This window comes from Microchirus variegatus, assembly GCF_963457635.1.
Source record: "Microchirus variegatus genome assembly, chromosome: 18".
Lineage (NCBI taxonomy): Eukaryota > Metazoa > Chordata > Actinopteri > Pleuronectiformes > Soleidae > Microchirus > Microchirus variegatus.
Window position 1 is genome coordinate 2,703,232 of NC_139819.1, and position 19,527 is coordinate 2,722,758.

The following is a 19,527-nucleotide window of genomic DNA, read 5'->3' on the forward strand; positions in this document are numbered from 1 at the left end:
TATGCCTGTCGTTAATGACAGCTAATATGTAAACAAAGAAGAGTTGAGCTGTGAAAATGTGTCAAGAACAGGTGAAAACAAAGAAGAACAGGAGGACATTAACTCACCATGACTGACTGCAGCTGAGGTCTGGAACGAGTCTGAAGCCGCTCATCCTTAGTTTCTCTGACAAAGTCTCAGCAGACTTTTATGATCATCAGCCTCGAGTCCAAAGGTCACAGTGTTTCTAAGAAGCCTTGAGGAGTTCACAACCTCCTCCTCCACCTCCTCCTCCTCCTCCTCCTCCACACACAATCACAACTGTTTACACAGGAGTGATTTATAAACCGGTGTTTAAAAGTCTGAAAAACTTCACGTCACCAAGAAGTCACGTTGATGTTTGAATCTCAGAGTACGAGTGAGAACCAAACCAAGACCAGACGTGGTGGAGAAACAGGGGAAACTAAACTATTACCTGGAAAATATGTAGAAAACCACCCGTTGACCTGTGACCTTTACCTGTGTGATCTACTGCAGGTGGAACAACAGGGAACAAGGGACATTTACTGCAGCAGTTATGAGACGAGGAACGGTTCCAAACCCTGAAGAACATTGAGCGGATGGATCGACTTTCATCCTAAGGTTGAGAGAGAGAGAGAGAGCTCTTATGTTGCAAGATGGAAAATGTTGATATATGAAAAAATATGAATGATCAAAGGTTTTCTCCTTCTTTCATACTTTTCTCTTTGAAGGCACTTTATGGAATATGGACACCATTGACTTGAGGAACCATTGTTCTGCAATGGGCCACCAGGAGGAACTGAGGATTAGAGGAAGGAACTTTGGACTGAGTTGAGGGGAACTTTGGACTGTGCTGAAGGACCTTTGGACTGTGTTGAGGAACGTCAGACTGTGTTGAGAGACTTGGACTGGGTTGAAGGACTTGACTTGAGGGGGAGATTGTTCTTCAATGGGCCACCAGCAGGAACTGAGGATTAGAGGAACTTTGGACTGCGTTAAAGGAACATTGGACTGTGTTGAACTAACTCTGGACTGTGTTGAAGGGACTTTGAACTATGTAGAAGGGACTTAGGACTGCTTTGAAGGAACTTTGGACTGAGTTGAAGGAACTTTGGACTGAGTTGAACTAACTCTGGACTGTGTTGAAGGGACTTTGAACTATGTAGAAGGGACTTAGGACTGCGTTGAAGGAACTTTGGACTGAGTTGAAGGAACTTTGGACTGAGTTGAAGGAACTTTGGACTGTGTTGAAGGAACTTTCGACTGAGTTGAAGGAACTTTGGACTGTGTTGAAGGAACTTTGGACTGAGTTGAAGGAACTTTGGACTGTGTTGAAGGAACTTTGGACTGCGTTAAAGGAACTTTGAACTACATAGAAGGGACTTAGGACTGCTTTGAATGAACTTTGGACTGCGTTTAAGGAACTTTGGACTGCGTTGAAGGAACTTTGGACTATGTAGAAGGGACTTTGGACTGTGCTGAAGAACTTTGAACTGTGTTGAGGAACTTTGGACTGTCTTGGCTGCTCCCAATCTGTGGAACAGTTTGAGAATCTGGGTTAAAGGACTTTGAACTTGTGATTACGCATTTCAATATGTGATTGAGAACTAAGCAGGAAAAATAACAGGTGAAGCTGAAAAAAGTCTGAAAGAAATTCACGTGCACTGTTTGCATTTTGTAAAATTCTGGATTTTATTGCTTTTCACCAGTTGAAAACCTTCTGGAACTTGGGAATGAGCGCCTGCAGGTGGCTGCTTTTCTGCATCTCCTCAGGGAGACTGTTCACCTTCATGACCGACTCGTGAGCTTCATCAAACAGCTTTTTACCCACTTCCTGCTTCACGCGCTCTCTCCAGGCGATCAGCCTCGGACGACCTTCAAGCACGTTCAGGCCGGTTCCAATGGGCTGCAACACACACACACACAAAATTAAATTACTAAATAAATACAGGACATACAACTGAGTACAGTAAGGTTGTTTACAGAAAGTCAATAACTTACAGAAGAGAAATATGAATATAAATATGGGAGTTCTGCAATATGTGTGTTACTGTATTAGATGGAACATGTAAAAAAAAGTGCCTGCTGTTCAGTACCTGGAGCAGCTACAGTATATACATTTCCTGGACTAATGCTCCACCTAGTGGTCAGTAGCAGTAATGTACAGTAAATGCAAACAATTATTATTACCTGCATGAGCTCAATCGCAGCCACCAGATCGGCCAGAGAGATTTTGTCTCCGACGATGAACGGTTTGTCCTGCAGGAACTTCTCCTCCAGCAGATTCACTGACTGGTTGAGATTCTCAACGGCAGCGTCCATCTTGTCCTCGGGCACCGCTGAGCCCATGATGAGGGGATACAAGGACTGTTCACAGAGGAGACACAGACATCAGGGACAAACCATCCAGGACTCTTGTTGACCTTTAGGTTATTGATAGTGTTTACACAGTCTGGGATAGATCAAACTAAAACGTCAAAGTACGTGATGTAAAACAAACGGGTGAGGACACGGCGCTGGACTCTCACCCGCAGCAGGAAGACCCGTGACCCATGAATTCTGAGGTTCAGGTGCTGCCAGGACAGGTATTCGTTCACACCAGCCTGTTGCTGCAGGTCGGCAGGATACCAGTGATCTGCCACCGACGAGGAGTATTTCTGCACCAGGTACTTCAGGATCGCAGCGCTGCGGCAGACAATGTATTTATGAAGTATCTGTCCAAACACTCAACCAGAACAGCGCTAACGTAGCCACAGCGGGACCGGGGACCGTATCTATGTTCCCCGGGTCCCAACCCGGAACATAGGACCTTTTTTGGGAAAACGGGGAACATAGGACACGGGGAACATAGGTACGACCCCCGCCACAGCAGCTAACACAGCTAAACAAAGCTAATACAATTTCTGATATCATTAGCTTTGACTTATGTATCTTAGCTAACATAGCTTGTGATGCCATTTACAAACTTAACCATGTTAGTTAATCCATGACGTTGACTTGAATACCTCAGCTAACATATAGCCTAATTGTTGTCCAGACTCATTGTCCAGACTCATTAGCATCATTAGCTAAGTTAGCTTATAAGCTGTTGTAACATTACATAAACTTGGTCATGAGCAGCTCTGATTTCGCCAACTGTGCTTGTGAAGCTACCTAAATTACACAAACACTAATTCTAACTCTAGCTATACATCACCTAATAGCACTTAAAAGCTAATATTGTGCTGCCAACGTTAGATGAATTTCAACGTCATCTCCAGCTCCGACTAAGCTACCTCAGCTAGCATAGCTAGTAAAGCCAATAGTTTTGGTCCCACTGCTAACGTTGGATAAACCTTTTTCCTAATCACCAGCTCCTTTGCTAACTTAACTTGTAAAGTTAATAATGCGCCGTTAACATACACAACATAAACCTAGCTGATGCTACTTAGCTCCACCTGACAGCGTCTCTGCGGCGTCTGTGATCGTTTCTCTCGTGGTTTCACTCGTACAGGATCATATTTATAAGTAAACATTCAAGAGATGTGAGGGAATCAAACCCTGACCTTTCTGTCAGAATGAAGCTCCCTTCCTTCATGACAGGAACCTTCCTGATGGAGCTGATTTTGCCAAACTCCTCACTGTACTGTTGACCTGAGACACAAACACAAACAAACAACAGTTAGATACAAACAGCTGGACTCACTTTACTGTTAAATAACAACAGAGCACAGATGTAACCAGCAGTCAATCACTATCAGACACTTCCTCTACGTCTGTTATTCTTTCTCGGTTTCTTTCGCAATCTTTTCCTGACGTTAGCGATATCATCTTGACGATATCGACGCAGTTGATCGTCGTGAAATTTTTGCTTGAATAATAATTACGACTTAGTTCGGTACTTAAAATAGTCCGATTCAAAAGTGCTGGTCCACTTCAATGTGTTTCGGGCCTAAAGTCTTTATCAGGGAGTCAAACAGATCTGGAATTTTTTCGGCTACGAGTCATAGCCGACAGGACGTTCAACTTCCTGCTCCCCGAAACAGAGTTCACTCAGAAAGTGAGCAACGGTCAGAGAAAACGTGCAGAAATACAGAAGCCTGTGGTCGTTCAACATTAACAAACGTCGTTATTTTCTTTACGTGAGAAGTCAAAGCTCCGCGAAACTGAGGTACAAAAAGAGGGGGGGGGGGGGGGAGCTGTGCAGCTGAAGATTACGCAACAAGTCGTTCAAAAACATCTGCTTCTTCTGCAAGAGCTTCAAAACTGAACTGCACATTTTAAAAAAAACGACAAAAAAAAACATGCAGAGATTACAAAAGTCTCTTTATACCTGCAGAAAGCTTCACCAGCTTGAAGTCAAAGGGAATCTCGGCCACTTTGGCGAACAGGAAGACGGAGCGACAGGGCGGCGAGATGAGGTCCAGATAGAGCTCCATGGTGTCAGAGTGAGGACGCTGCAGACGCTGCAGAGGTTTCGTCCTCTCTCGTCTCTTAAACTGTCCTCCTTCTCCTCCTCCTCCTCCTCCGTCTCACCAGGACTCCGCCTCAGTGAGAGCTCAGCACTGGTGAAAGTTCAAAGTGAGCGTGCCATCGGCGCGGTTGAGCAGTCTGACCTTTGACCTCTGGTTGCTCAAACACAAACACTGGTGACACTACAGTCTAATATAAATCATTAAGAATTATAGAACCTATATAGAAGAGCATATATGTACAATTTATATTGTCTAAAAGGCACGTATGATGTTGGCAAAAAAAAAAAAAGGACTATATGCTATAAAACTGAGTATCAACAACCTATAATGAGCCTCGTTTCTTCTTATTTTTTGGCCTAAAAAGAACAAAATAATCTTGGCAAACAAGAGAAACTAAACTAAAACAGTTATCTGTAAGAGTAAGAGTAATTACACGTGTGATTCTGCTCTGATTTTTCTCAAATTCACCGTCGCAGATTGAGTTCCTTCCATATAAACAAATATCAGACACTGAAAAGTTCAAGTGAGGACTGTACTGTGTCAGCATGAGTTAGCATGTTCTCTGTTTGTGCACATGGGTTCTCCCACTACCTTCCAGAGTCCACAGAAACACACGGTGGAACAGTGGGAAGCATTGTTGCCTCAATATGAAGAAGGGCATGTAACTGAGAATCAAACCCACAACCTTCCATTTGAAAAACAACAAAGAAACATTACCTTGCACAATGTCCGTTTCATTAAATGTAGGTTTTTATTGTTGGGAAATGTGTGATTTAAATGTTTCCAGTAAATATTCCTCAGCACCTCGGACCAAAACCTGAAGATGATTTTTTTTTTTTATATATAATTCAGGTTTAAAACACAGATTATATGAGTGAGAAATGGTGTAAAACCTTCTGGAACCTGGGGATGAGCGCCTGCATTTGGCCGCTCTTCCGCATCTCAGGTAACTGGCTGCTCGCCTTCAGGATCGTCTCGTGAGCTTCGTCGTAGAGCTTTTCGCCCACTTCCTGCTTCACGCGCTCTCTCCAGGCGATCAGCCGCGGCCGACCTTCAAGCACGTTCAGGCCGGTTCCAGCGGGCTGCAACACACACACACACACACACACACACACACACACACACAGAGAAACGGTCAAAAGATTCATCTCATCTGCAGGATCTTCTTCAAGAACCTGAAATAATGTCTCTCGCTCATTTTTCACCTGCATGAGCTCAGCGAGAGCCACCAGATCGGCCAGAGAGATTTCGTCTCCGACGATGAACGGTTTGTCCTGCAGGAACTTCTCCTCCAGCAGATTCAGTGACTGTTTGAGATCTTCGAAAGCAGCGTCCGTCTTCTTCTTGGGCACCTCTGAGCCCGTGACCAGAGGATAAAAGGCCTGTTCACAGAGGAATCAGTTTATTTGTGTATTTGTGATGAGCAGATGAGGCGAGGACACAGCGCTGGACTCTCACCCAGAGCAGGAAGACCCTTGACCCATGAACTCTGAGGTTCAGGTGCTGCCAGGACAGGTATTCGTTTACGCGAGCCTGTTGCTGCAGGTCGGCCGGATACCAGTGATCTGCAACTGACGATTTCTGCACCAGGTACTTCAGGATCGCGAGGCTGTGACAGACAATATGAAGAGACACGATATTATGAGTCAAAGGTCTGATAATTCATCATATAAATATTAGTTTTAGTGCATTAAAGAAAGCTTATTTTGTCCCTTTTTGTTCATTATGTTATCAAGCAGTTAGCTAAAGTTAGATACCTTTAGCTCCAACTTAGCTACCTAAGCTAACTCTTCTTGTAATGATAAAATTCAACAAACTTTGGTCCTGATCACTAGTTCTGTAGCTAACTAACTTAACCTATAAGTTAGCCAGTGAAACTTGTTCCTGAGCAGCTCTGAGTTAGCTTCTAACAATGCTAATATTTAGCTACCTCAGGTAACTTAGCTTTTAAAGCTAATAATGTGTTTCTACCATTGAATAAACCTTGATCCTGGCTCTGACCTTGGCAACTTTGCTTATAAAGCTACCAACATATTGGTTCTGCTTGCTAGTTCCAACTTAGCTAGATGTCACCTTTTAGCTAATAAAGTGTTGCTAACATAAGATAAAACTCTGCCGTGCGCTCCAGCTCTGGCAAAGCTATCTCAGTAACTTAGCAGGTAAAGCTAATTATGTGTTTCTAACATTGGCTAAACTCAGTTTTGACTTTTATTAATGATCTGTAGATGTGAGGGAATCAAACCCTGACCTTTCTGTCAGAATGAAGCTTCCTTCCTTCAGGACAGGAACCTTCTTAATCAGGTTGATTTTGCCAAACTCCTCACTGTACTGTTGACCTGAGACACAAACACAGACAAAAAAACACTCATGTTTTAACCCAAAAAAGACGAACAACAAAATATGTGCACGTGGAACAGTCGCGTTGTTGGGTAACAGCTTCTGAACCTGGACTTTTGGATAAGAAAACGCATCAAAACAAAGTCAAGAAACACCTCCTTCCGTTTAAAGGAGCACAATCTAAACATGTTTAGAATTTTGACGCTAACTGAATGCCTAATAAATACAACAACACACTTATATGCAGATGCAACTTCACATATAACTGCTAAATGCTACACATTGTACTTTAAAATACAAATTTCAGCCTCAAGTCAACATCGAACATATCATAGTGTGTAATTACATAAAACATCCAGCAGATGGCAGCAAATTTGGCCCAAGATTTAGAAAAAAAAACACAAGAAAAACCTCTCTCATCTTCTCTTTATCGTCACCTCAGGGATGACAGAATGTTTTGTCTCGGATGCTTTGACCTCTGACCCAGTGGAGTTTTCTTCTTTTTTGTTTTTGCGACAAGTCAAAGCTCCACTAAACTGCGTCGTCACAAAACCTGAGGTACAAAAAGAGGGGGGAAAAATGTGCAGCTGAAGATTACGCAACAGGTCGTTACAAAGTCCTCACAAACATCCGGTTCTTCTGCAAAAGCTCAAACTTTACTCTGATTTCAGGACAGAATGTGAGATGAGAGAAAAGGTGAGAATCCTTTTTAAAAAAAAAAAACAAAAAAAAAAAACATGCAGAGATTTGAAAAGTCTCCTCTCTCTGCGTCTGCTGTCGATTGGATTTACCTGCCATGAGCTGCACCAGCTTGAAGTCAAAGGGAATCTGGGCCACTTTGGCGAACAGGAAGACGGAGCGACAGGGCGGCGAGATGAGGTCCAGGTAGAGCTCCATGGTGTCAGAGTGTGGACGCTGCAGACGCTGCAGAGCTTTCGTCCTCTCTTCTACTGTTGTCCTCGGTCCGACCGTGACTCCGCCTCCTCTCGCTGGGAGACTCAGTGGGTGTTCACGCTGCGGTGAAAGTCATGGCTGAGCACCACGACCTTTGACCTCCTGAAGAAGACAAAACATAGAGCAGTGTTTTCCTCACCCTGGTCCTCAGGGAACACTACTGGCCTGCATGTGTTAGATGTTTTACCTGCTCCAGCACACCTGAGTCAGATCAGTCATCAAGATCTGCAGAAGCCTGAAAACGAGCAGTTCATCTGAATCAGGAGTGTTGGAGCAGGGCAACATCTAAAACACTGACGTAGAGAAAAGGTCAAAGGTCATAAAGGTCATTACCCTGGTGTATTGATTATTGTGCTGCACGAGGAAGGACGACGATACAGCACCAACGCTAACACACACACACACAGACACACAGGAGAACATGCTAACGTCCTCAGTCCAACCAGGATATGAACCACTGACCCTTCTTGTTATGAGGCGACAATGCTTCCCCGCACGACACCGTGTGTCCCTTCTCATCACCAGAGTGGATTTGTGGACTCTGGAAGGAAGGAAGTCAGAGAACATGCTAACTCATGCTAACTCATGTTAACTCATGCTGACTCAGGACAGCCCTCGATGAACCAGGAACAGCGCAGACCACTGCCCCACCGTGTGGCACCATGTCACCTTATGTGTGTATAATGTGTGTGAGTGTATGTGTATATATGCGTGTGTGTATGTGTTTGTATATATATATATATTTGTGTGTGTGTATAATTATATATATATATATATATATATATATATATGGGTGTGTATGTGTTTGTATATATATATATATTTGTGTGTGTGTATAATTATATATATATATATATATATATATATATATATGGGTGTGTATGTGGGTACTTGTCTGTGTATATATGTGTGTGTGTGTCTATGTATATATGTGTTTATGTGTGTATATGTGTTTGTATGTATATATATATATATATATGCGTGTCTATGTATATATATATATATGTCTATGTATATATGTGCGTGTATGTGTGCATGTGTATACGTGTATGTGTGCATGTGTGAGTGGGTGAAAAGCAGAGTCTCTGTTGTTGCAGTTCCCACTCCTCAGCAGCAGAGGTCAGTAGAGGCCGCGTGTTTCCTGTGACTTGTTGAAGGTCACCTCAGTTCATGACTGCAGGTGTGTGGAAACACCGACACAGACTCTCTGACCTCAGCTGGACTGGACCTGGACCTGGACCTGGACCTGGACCTGGACCTGGACCTGGACCTGGACCTGGACCTGGACCTGGACCTGGACCTGGACCAACGACACCAGAGATCTGCAGGAGGACGTTTGTGTCATTATTTCAACATGTGCTAACATGACAACTATGTATATTTGAGACTTTAAGGTAGATTTTACTGATCAATAGTTTCATAATCACCTTTAATCCTAAATTAAACCAAGTTAATGTGACCTAGATTAATGCTCCTCCTCCTCCTCCTCTAGACTCCGCCCTGAATTATTTCATAATCTGTTGCAAAACTGTTGCAAAACACTGTTATTTAAAATCAGTGTTTTTTTTTGGTTGTGTAATAAAGTCAAGTTCAGTTGATTTTCATTGTTTATGTGAATTTAAAACCTGTAACAATGGAAGATATTACATGACAAACGCAATTAAAACATGACAAAAATGCTCTGAATCCTGATTAACGATTGAACGTCTGCAAAAAAACTGCCATTTCATCTCAATTTCAAGCTTCTTTTTCAGCCGTTTTTTACAGGAGGACGTGAAGAAGAACTCTTCCGAACCCCCGCGGAGTGAAAAACGCGTTCCAGATTTCGCCGTGCGCCGATGACAAACCTCTCTTTACCGCGGGAAAAAAAAAAAAAACGCCGCAAACACATGTTCGCTGACGTAAAACTGAAAACAGGAAACCTCCTCGTTCGACCGCAGAAGAAGAAGGAGATGATGAAGCATGAAAACGGGGAGATTAGCAGCAGATATACAACAACAACTGTTTGCTGCTTCTTCTTTGTTCCAGTGTTGTGGTGGAGGCCTGCGTGGGGTCACCCGAGGTCGCCACACACACACACACACACACAGAGAACAAGCGTGAATGCCTTAAAACCCACTAATAACCTCCACCACCTTCCCTCATCCTCCACCAGGGTCATTTTTCACCGCTCTAACCGAGCAGCAGCAGCAGCAGCAGGAGGAGGAGGAGGAGGAGGAGGAGGCGGAGCTTGAGAGCGGCCGCTTCCATCCGCGCGTCTGTTTCGCGTTAAGCGTGGACACATGTGGTCTTTGTTTTGAAAAGTGCGGCCGACACGGAGCCGTTTATGGCTTCGTAAGAGAAGAAAAAAAACGGGTTACTCAGGCAAACTTTGTTCAATGTTTGACTTTGAACGTCGTCAGGAAGCGCGTGGTTTGATTTAAGGACAGTCGGACGGTGCCGCCGCCGTCGACCCGCGATGGGAAAACCACTCTATCCGAGACTGTAAATCTATTGTCGAGTGAACTTCGCGTTTAAAGCCCTCGACAGAGACTTAGATTTCACGTGAGTTTGGACGTTTACAGGCTTTAAAAAAAAACGTAAAGACGACGGCTCAGATTTATCCTTCGGGCTAATAAAGCTCCGGGACGCGTGACACGTGATGGACACAGGGATCAAACCTGTGACCCCTTTTTTTTTTTTACGACCAGACAACCCATGGAACCAGCGGACCACCGTGCAACCTCTGAAAAACCTTGTTAAAGTTTGAGTCTGGGCCAAAACAAACAGGAAACGGCCGAATAACAGCCTCATATTCATTTTCCTTCCGCTTCTAAAAATAAGTCCATAACAAATGTAAACACATTTCAGCTCCTTGGCTTAAGAATCGCGAATCTGCGATGTCTACGTCACATGTTCACGTCTTTATCTCACTGTTAGACAGACTTTTCCAACAGCAAACTGAAGTTTGTAAACCGCTCACTCTCCCACACCAAACCCCATAGAGAAAACCAGTGATTTTAACATCACAGCACACAGGAGTTGTTGATCCACTGCTGCCTCCATCACTGAGTTCAAACGCCTTATTTTGTCACTTCAGTGTTTGAAATCCTTTCTTCAGATTGACCTCAGTGACACAAAGTGACCACACGAGGCAGCAGTAGACCAGCAGCTCCCGTGTCTCCATGAGCTAAAATCACTGATTTTCTCTAATTTAAAACTTTACATCTGTCATCAGTTGACAAGTTAATCTTCTTGAATCTTGAATTTCCACGAAATCTGCATCTTTGCATTGATTGTGTGTGTAATCTCTAGTTCGTTTCCATGCCTAATCCAGTTCTAATCCGGGCCTAATCGGCTCTAATCCCGTCTCCATCTCCCGAGTCCAGGTGAAGCCTTTTCAGGTGAATCACTGTCGTGGAGTTTCCGTGTGGCCTGAGGCGGCGACTGCAGCAACAGCAGCAGCTGTTGTTTTCAGTGGTTTATCACACACACACACACACATGTACACACACACACACACACACACACACACACACTCCTGATAGAGCTCAGTGTTTTCCTGCATAAAACCATAAAAACAGAACCACAACAGAAGTGCAGAGCGTAGCATTCCACCGCGCTGATGCTGAGTCGCTGTTTACGTGTGTGTGTGTGTGTGTGTGTGTGTGTGTGTGTGTGTGTGTGTGTGTGTGTGTGTGTGTGTGTGTGTGTGTGTGAGGAGGTCGTTCGTTCTACATCTGCTCCCGTCAGCACCTTCACTCACTCACTCATTCACTCACTCACACAAACACATGCATTTTAAATCATAAACACCAGGTTCATTTAAAGGTACAGTACGTGAGTTTCCCGACCTTTTTTGTGCAGCGCTTCAAAGAGAATCAATCATGTGATTTATTCTCTCAATTCTTATCAATTATATTTGTGAACGCGTGACTCGTGAAACAGAGCTGGAACTTCATGAAGCAACATTTTAATATCTTTTTGTATTACGCTCAATTATCGCAAAGTTTTTGCTCGCTTTTTTCACGACGTACCGTCAAAAATATTCAAACAAACAACAGCTGCCATTTCTTCACAATCAAACGCGCCGTCCTTCCATGTGCTGAACATAAAACATTTAATATATATATATATATATGTATATGAGACATAAAATGACTATGAGAAATTTCAGGGTGTTTACAGGTTTGGCGTTGTGGCCTGTAGCTCCGCCCACCACCACCCATCCAATCACAGGGCTCGTAGCACTTCAAAGTAAAAGCATCTTTAACTTGAACCAAACTTTTTTTTACTTAATTTTCTTCATTTATCTTTTCTCTTAGTCCAGTTTACCTCACTTTTTCTGAGTCATTAGATAAATATTTTTTACAGTATCATTATTCATTTATTCATATTTATTTTTTAATTGTTAACCCTTTAACGCCTAAGCATCAAATTGTCCTGTGACTACTTTTCCAGAATAACTTTCAATATCTGGCAGTTATTTACAATTCACTGCATGTTATAATAGCGTATTAATAATTTACAAAAGGTTTTATTGAGAAAAAACACTGTAGTTAGACACGAACACCAGATTTTACGTGTTAAATTTGAAATTTGAACAGAAAAAAACGCGTTCAAAATAACATTTGTTTGCGTTTTTGTCTCCAAAACGAGCCTAAAAAATGGAAACCGTTGTCATTTTTCCGATAGCAAAAATTGTCAACTACCAACTATGAACAACTTCCTGTCCACAGTTTTTGACAGATCGATGACGGGTACACTCTTAGAAATAAGGGTTCCAAAAGGGTTCTTCTACAAGGGCTGAGGTTCTACCTGGAACCATTTGCTTCTGAAAAACCCTTTCCCAAAGAAAGGGTTTTTCAAGGGTTCTCTGTAACACTAATGGTTCCAGAGAGGCCCTTTTGGAGGGTTCCACCAAGAACCCTTTTAAAACCCTTTATTCAGGAAAGGGGATTTAAAAGGGTTCTTGGTGGAACCCTCCAAAAGGGCCAAAAAGGGTTCTCCTATGAGGACAAGCCGAAGAACCTTACATGGTTCTACCTCGCACTTTAATTTCTAAGAGTGTCGGTGATCACACAAGTATGTTCACATTCAATTCAGGGGCAAAACTGTCAAATATTTCTGTCAAAAACTCGTCAGATTTGTACTAAACTCTCTACCCTCAGACGACCGAGTTCTTAACAAGTTCAGACGTATTTTGATTCTGCGCTGAATCAGCAGTAGAACAGTTTACTCACAGAGAAGAGGGGGGAACACGGGGGAAGTACAGCAGCAGATGTGAGTCACGTGACCTCGCCGTTGAGATCTTCGAAGGACGCGTCTCTGAAGAGCTGGAGAACGTTCTGTAGACCGGGTCTTTGTCGGGTCAACGGAGCAGCGGAGTCTGTGGAAGTGGAACTATCTGGAACGTCGGGAAGAGGAAAGAAAATCGGTCGACAGAAAAGAACCTTAAAACAACAGTTAGTAACATCACCGACAGCCTCCAGGGGGCAGCAGTGAAGGTAACGCCACGTACAGTTCGCAGGAGACTGAGGAACAAAAGTACAGAAGCTGCACGAGAAGATGCAAACCAGGTATTTGAGATAAGAACAGGAAGACCAGACTGGAATTTGCCCCCCCCCCCCCAAAAAAGAGGTACAAAATCAAGAGCCAAAGTTTTATGGCCTAAGGGAACAAAGATGAACCTGATGAAGTGTGGAGGAAGTAAAGATCTGCTCATGATCCCAGAACACTGTGGAGGTAATGTCATGCTTCTTCTGGGATGGACCTCGTTGATCTTCCCTGATGATGGATCATCACATGACGGCAGCAGTGAAATAAACAGAAACATTTTTGTCTGTCAGTTTAAAAAGAAGCAACCAATGTGATCGAGAGATCCTTCAACGACCAAAACTGACAAAACAGAACAACCAAGCAGTTCATCGAGAGGAAAGAGGTGGAAGATTCTCCACCGACCAAGTCCCTCACGGCTCCAGTGGAGTGGACTGTAAAAAGGTTCTGTTTGGTTCAGTGCGGTATGTTCTCGTTTTGCGTTTTCCAAGGTTCCCAAACCTTGGTTGACATGAAAATCAAAGACTTTCCAGGACCAAGTCCATCAAATTCAAGGACGGAATGTGCCGACACAGCTAATGGCGGGAGGACAACTTGTAAGAGCGTCGTTGTCCACGGCATCGACTGTTATTAATTGCAGCAACGGTGGAGTTGTCGAACTTCTTTGTTTACGTCATTCGTTGTTGTTGTCCAGTGACAGGTTTGTTGACGTCGTTCGTTGACATCCTACGTTGACATCGTTCGTTGACGTTATTCGCTGTCGTTGTTCGTTGATGTCGTTCATTGACGTCGTTCGTTGATGTTGTACGTTGACATCGTTCCTTGAAGTCGTTCGTTGGCTTCGTACGTTTACATAGTTCGCTGTCGTCGTTCGTTGACATCGTTCCCTGAAGTCGTTCGTTGGCTTCGTACGTTGTCATAGTTCGCTGTCGTCGTTCGTTGATGTTGTACGTTGACATCGTTCCTTGAAGTCGTTCGTTGGCTTCGTACGTTGAACGTTGACATAGTTCGCTGTCGTCGTTCGTTGATGTCGTTCGTTGATGTTGTACGTTGACGTCGTTCGTTGGCTTCGTACGTTGACATAGTTCGCTGTCGTCGTTCGCTGATGTCGTTCGTTGATGTCGTACGTTAATGTCATACGTTGACATTGTTCGCTGTCGTCGTTTGTTGACGTCGTTCGTTGACCTCGTTCGTTCTTGGACATTATTCGCTGTGGTTGTTCGTTGACGTTGTCGTTCGTTCAAGTTGTTCCTTGACGTCGTTCGTTGATGTCGTTCCTTGACGTCGTTCGTCGACATTATTCGCTGTCGTCGTTTGTTGACGTTGTGCCTTGAACCTCGCTTACGTCGTTTGTTGTATTTGTTCGTTGACGTGCACTGGTTGCACTGGTACAAAATCACGCTACACTGTCCCAAAACACAAGCCTGATCCAGGGCTTTACCATTCCAAACCGTACTATACTGTTCCAAAACCGAACAACACCATGATGGAAACACAGCAGAAGTGCATCAGGGCTTCACGGTGGTACGGTGGCCGGCATTGTCGCCTCACAGCAAGAAGGTGAGGTTGGGGTCAGGGTCATGTTCTGTCCAAGAACAGTCCAAAAACACGCAGATTACATTAACTGGGCTTTAAATCGGCCATAGTTGTGATAGTTGTATAGTTCGATTGTTATTAACGTTTAATCGTTGTGTTGTTTTTTCTTCTATGACCTCAAACACATCGTCCCGTGTGTGTGTGTTTTTATTAGAGCTCTTGATCTTTGTTAACTCTTTAGCGTTTTATCGTTTTAAAACTGCTCTTGTCTCTCCGTGTTAACCTGCGCTGTCTATTGTCAGTAACACGAGTTACACAAACACGTTATATCATGTCCGCTGCAGATGGTACCAATACATATTTTTTTTTTATGAGCGGTGGCAGCGCGCCAGTGCATGACAGCAGCTCTGAATTAGAGCAGAAACACACACACACACACACACACACACACTTCACAAGGACGAGGAGGACGAAGACGATGAGGATTCAAGTCTGCGCCAAGGCTCATAAACACAGGGATCAGCCTCGGTGACACTGCTGCAGAGAAGATCTGCACAATAACAGTGTTGATTAAAGCAGTGATGTCATCGACAAAGTGTCACTTCAAACATGCACTTACACGGAAACATGATGTAAAGTGCTTTGAGATGCAGTTTCTCTAATGACCACTAGATCTGACCTGTGCTACGAATAATAAACATAGTGTCTGAAAGTCTGCTCACCTTTTTTTCCCCGCACTTTTCTCGACAGAGCTCCCCCTACAGTTCAGATTTTTACGACATCAACGTAAACATTCATCTATCTTTTTATTTATGTCTCGATGTAACATAATTTGATTTTATATAAAAGCTGTTGGGGTTTCCTCTTGTTTGGGGAAGGTTTTGTAAACCACTCACTCTCCCACACCAAAAACCCCATAGAGAAAACCAGTGATTTTAACATCACAGCACACAGGAGTTGTTAATCCACTGCTGCCTCCATCACTGAGTTCAAATGTCTTATTTTGTCACTTCAGTGTTTGAAATCCTTTCTTCAGATTGACCTCAGTGACACAAAGTGACCACACGAGGCAGCAGTAGACCAGCAGCTCCTGTGTCCCCCCCACGAGCTAAAATCACTGATTTTCTCTATGGGGTTTGGTGTGGGAGAGTGAGTGGTTTACAAACTTCAGTTTCCTGTTGGAAAAGAATGAATAACAGTGAAGATAAAGACGTGAACATGTGACGTAGATATCGTAGACTTAAACCGATCAATATTTTATAAGATTAACCCTTTTTTTTAAAGTGCTCACAGCTCAGTTTAAACATGCTGAGAGAGTGACGTTAGTTAATATTTAAGATCAAGTAGATTCTGCTCCAATGCTAACTAATGTCTTTAATAAGAGGGTGAATTTGAATGATGCTGTGACACATTTTTGAGTGTAATTGTCCTTTAATTGGCCTCGGTGCATAAACCTCACATTAATCACAGCTTCATGTCCAGAAATGAGTAGCCTGGTGTCACTTTCTTATGACGCTTTGAGCTTTTCTCTGTTATTACACACACACACACACACACACACACACACACACACACACACACGCGCGCGCACACACACACACACACACACACAGTTAGTGGTTATCCTGAGAGAAATGAGCTCCAACTCACAAAGAGGTTTTATTTAGTGAACAAAGGGAGGAGGCGGGGTCAGAAACCACGGACCGTCCAATGGGAGGCCGTAAAATATTTTTATGATTCACTCTTTTTTTTTTATTATTTTATCACACAGTCCTTTAATTCTCGTAAAACTCAGACCCTTTAAGTCTCTTCACCAGTTTAACGGACTTTAATGTGTTTAGAGGCGGGTGATGAGAAAAGTATTTCAATCATGTCACTAACTGGAAATGACCTGGAAACAGACCAGGAAACCAGCCTGGAAACTGTCTATAAGTAGTCTGGAAACAGCCTGGAAACTACCTGGAAACAGGCTATAAGTAGTCTGGAAACAGTCTCAAATACAACAGGAAATAGCCCGAAAACTGATTGAAGACACTTGGGAAACAGACTAGAAATAGACTGGAACCAGCCTGGAAACTGGCTAAAGACAGATTGGAACCAGCCTTGAAGTAGCATGGAAACTGATTAAAAACTGCCTGGAAATAGCCTGGAAACAGCTTGGAAATAGCCCAGAAACTAATTGAAAACAGCCTGGAAATAGTCTGGAAACTGACTGAAGACAGCATGGAACCAGCCTGGAAATAGACTGGAATCAGCCTGGAAATAAGTCTGGAAACTGGAAACAGACTAGAAATAACCTGGAACCAGACTGAAGACAGCCTTGAAATATCCTGGAAACAGCCTGGAAATAGCCCAGAAACTGATTGAAAAGAGCATGGAATCAGCCTTGAAATAGAATGGAATCAGCCTGGAAACTAATTGAAAACAGCATGGAAACAGCCTTGAACTAGCCTGGAAACTGACTGAAGACTTCATGGAATCAGCCTGGAAATAGCCTGGAAACTGATTGAAAACAGCCTGGAAACAGACTAGAAATAGCCTGGAACCAGCCTGGAAACTGACTAAGGACAGCCTGGAAACAGCCTGGAAACAGCCTGGAAATAGCCCAAAAACTGATTGAAAACAGCATGGAATCAGCCTGGAAATAGACTGGAATCAGCCTGGAAAATAATTGAAAACAGCATGGAAACAGCCTTGAACTAGCCTGGAAACTGACTGAAGACTTCATGGAATCAGCCTGGAAACAGCCTTGAAACCACCTGGAAAATGAGCCCAGTGTTCCAAATGCAACATTATAAAACGCATTAATAAAGTGTTTGTTTTTTACTGAACGTGAAAAACTGAAAAACAACAGCAGATGCAACATTGACTGTAAATAAGTGAACAAGTTTAAGGCTTTTGTTTTTAAAGTAAACAGATTTCTTCTTAAAAACAAAGAGTATTTAAATAAAGTTTATAAATAGTCTACAGAATTATAAATGTCATTCATGTGCTGTTGTTTTAAGTGAAATATTAGATTTGGTCAAATCTGAATCTACAGATATAAACTAAAATCATCATCATGTGTTGCACTTGATGTGCGCGAGGCAGAGAAAGAGTTAAGAGTCACGTGACCGTGGTATTGTCAGCCCGAGGCTGTTAAAGAAAAAGAAAAAAAACCTGGAGCGGAGAACAAAGAGATCAGAGTCTATTTAAAGAGGAGCGCGCGCTGATCCCGCAGCTCTGCGCACCGCACACTCCGCTGCGCCACGCACCAGCTTCCTGCGGCTCGTGACGATGCGGACTTCTCTGCTCATGTGCTGCTGCGTCCTCGCGCTGCTGTGGCTCCAGAGCGCGCGCAGCCTCCCGGTGCGAGGACCCGGTCACTTCAAAGCGACACCGGTGAGTTCGTGCAGTTTGTGTCGCTTTGAGTCTCGAGACAAAGATACAAAAGTTTCCTCTGCAGCAGAAAACTAACACACACACACACACACACCTGCGCGCGCGCACACACACGCACACACACAGTTGTGTGTTTGTCCAGATTGTCTCATGAGGACACTTTGAATGTTTCCACTCGTCTGCAGCTACAAGTGTCTTCATCATCTTTGGCACGGACGCACGCGCGCGCGCGCTCCTGTCCTCGCGGTCATCGGTATCATGTTGTAATCAGAGAAAATGGTTATTTTTACTGTGAGTGTAATTAAACTGCTGCTCTAATAACTATCATCATCATCATCATCACTGTGATGTTTGTGTTTGTTCAGCAGCACGTGACTTCACCTCACACACTCTCCTCTTTCTTCTCCTCTTTCATTATCTCTCTCCTGTTCCTCCTCTTCTTTCTTTTCCTCTTCTCTCTCCATCTTCTCTGTTTCCTCTTCTCTCCTCACTCTTCTTTCCTCTCTCCTGTGTTGTGCATGTGTTGTGTAGTTTGTGTTGTGCAGTTAGTGTAGTGTTGTGTAGAGTTGTGTTATGTAATGTAGTGTAGTGTTGTGTTGTTGTTGTTGTGTAGTGTTAGTGTTATGTAGTGTTGTGTAGTATGTGTTGTGCAATTAGTGTAGTGTTGTGTAGAGTTGTGTTGTGTTATGTAGTGTTGTATTGTGTAGTGTAGTGTTGTGTTGTTGTGTGGTGTTAGTGTAGTGTTAGTGTGTCTAGTGCAGTGTTGTGTGTGTTGTGCAGCGCCGTGTGTTGTGTTAGTGTGTCGGGTTGTGTTAGTGTAGTGTGTTGTGTTGTGTAGTGTTGTGTTCTGTGTTTTGTGTTGTGCAGTGTTGTGTTAGTGTGTAGAGTTGTGTAGTGTTGTGTTGTGTAGTGCAGTGTTGTGTAGTGTGTTGTGTTGTGTTAATGTAGTGCTGGGTTGTGTTAGTGTTGTGTGTTGTGTAATGTTGTGTAGCGTCATGTGTTGTGTTATGTTGTGTTAGTGTAGTGTCGTGTCTTGTTGTGTTAGTGTAGTGTTGTGTCTTGTTGTGTTAGTGTAGTGCAGTGTTGTGTGTTGTGTTGTGTTAGTGTAGTGTTGTGTCGTGTTGTTAGTGTAGTGCAGTGTTGTGTGTTGTGTTGTGTTAGTGTAGTGTTGTGTCGTGTTGTTAGTGTAGTGCAGTGTTGTGTGTCAGTGTGTGTTGTGTAGCGTTGTGTGTTGTTGTGTTGTGTTAGTGTAGTGTTGTGTTGTGTTAGTGTGTTGTGTAGTGTTGTGTAGTGTCGCGTTAGTGTAGTGCAGTGTTGTGTGTCAGTGTGT

General features: G+C 43.4%; 1 protein-coding gene across 1 annotated transcript; it reads right to left on the reverse strand.

Annotated features, from left to right (window-relative positions):
• Positions 1-1,691: 1,691 nt before the first annotated feature.
• On the reverse strand, positions 1,692-7,829 carry gstt1a (glutathione S-transferase theta 1a). The gene is made up of 10 exons (XM_083905079.1): positions 7,583-7,829; positions 6,703-6,790; positions 5,913-6,063; positions 5,660-5,836; positions 5,335-5,536; positions 4,313-4,510; positions 3,546-3,633; positions 2,529-2,685; positions 2,191-2,367; positions 1,692-1,906 (listed from the first exon to the last, which is right to left on the reverse strand). The coding sequence occupies exons 1-10, from the start codon at positions 7,686-7,688 to the stop codon at positions 1,703-1,705; spliced, it is 1,548 nt and encodes a 515-aa protein (XP_083761205.1). The 5' UTR covers positions 7,689-7,829; the 3' UTR covers positions 1,692-1,702.
• Positions 7,830-19,527: the final 11,698 nt, after the last annotated feature.

What these genes read in the sequence shown, in the direction of transcription:
- gstt1a (XM_083905079.1), bottom strand. Translation starts at nt 7,688, where the DNA reads ATGGAGCTCTACCTGGACCTCATCTCGCCGCCCTGTCGCTCCGTCTTC. An exon ending in CACGGGTCTTCCTGCTGCGG is followed by an intron (nt 2,368 to 2,528) that starts GTGAGAGTCCAG and finishes CTCTGTGAACAG; the next exon opens with TCCTTGTATCCCCTCATCAT. An exon ending in CTGCGATTGAGCTCATGCAG is followed by an intron (nt 1,907 to 2,190) that starts GTAATAATAATT and finishes TGTGTGTTGCAG; the next exon opens with CCCATTGGAACCGGCCTGAA.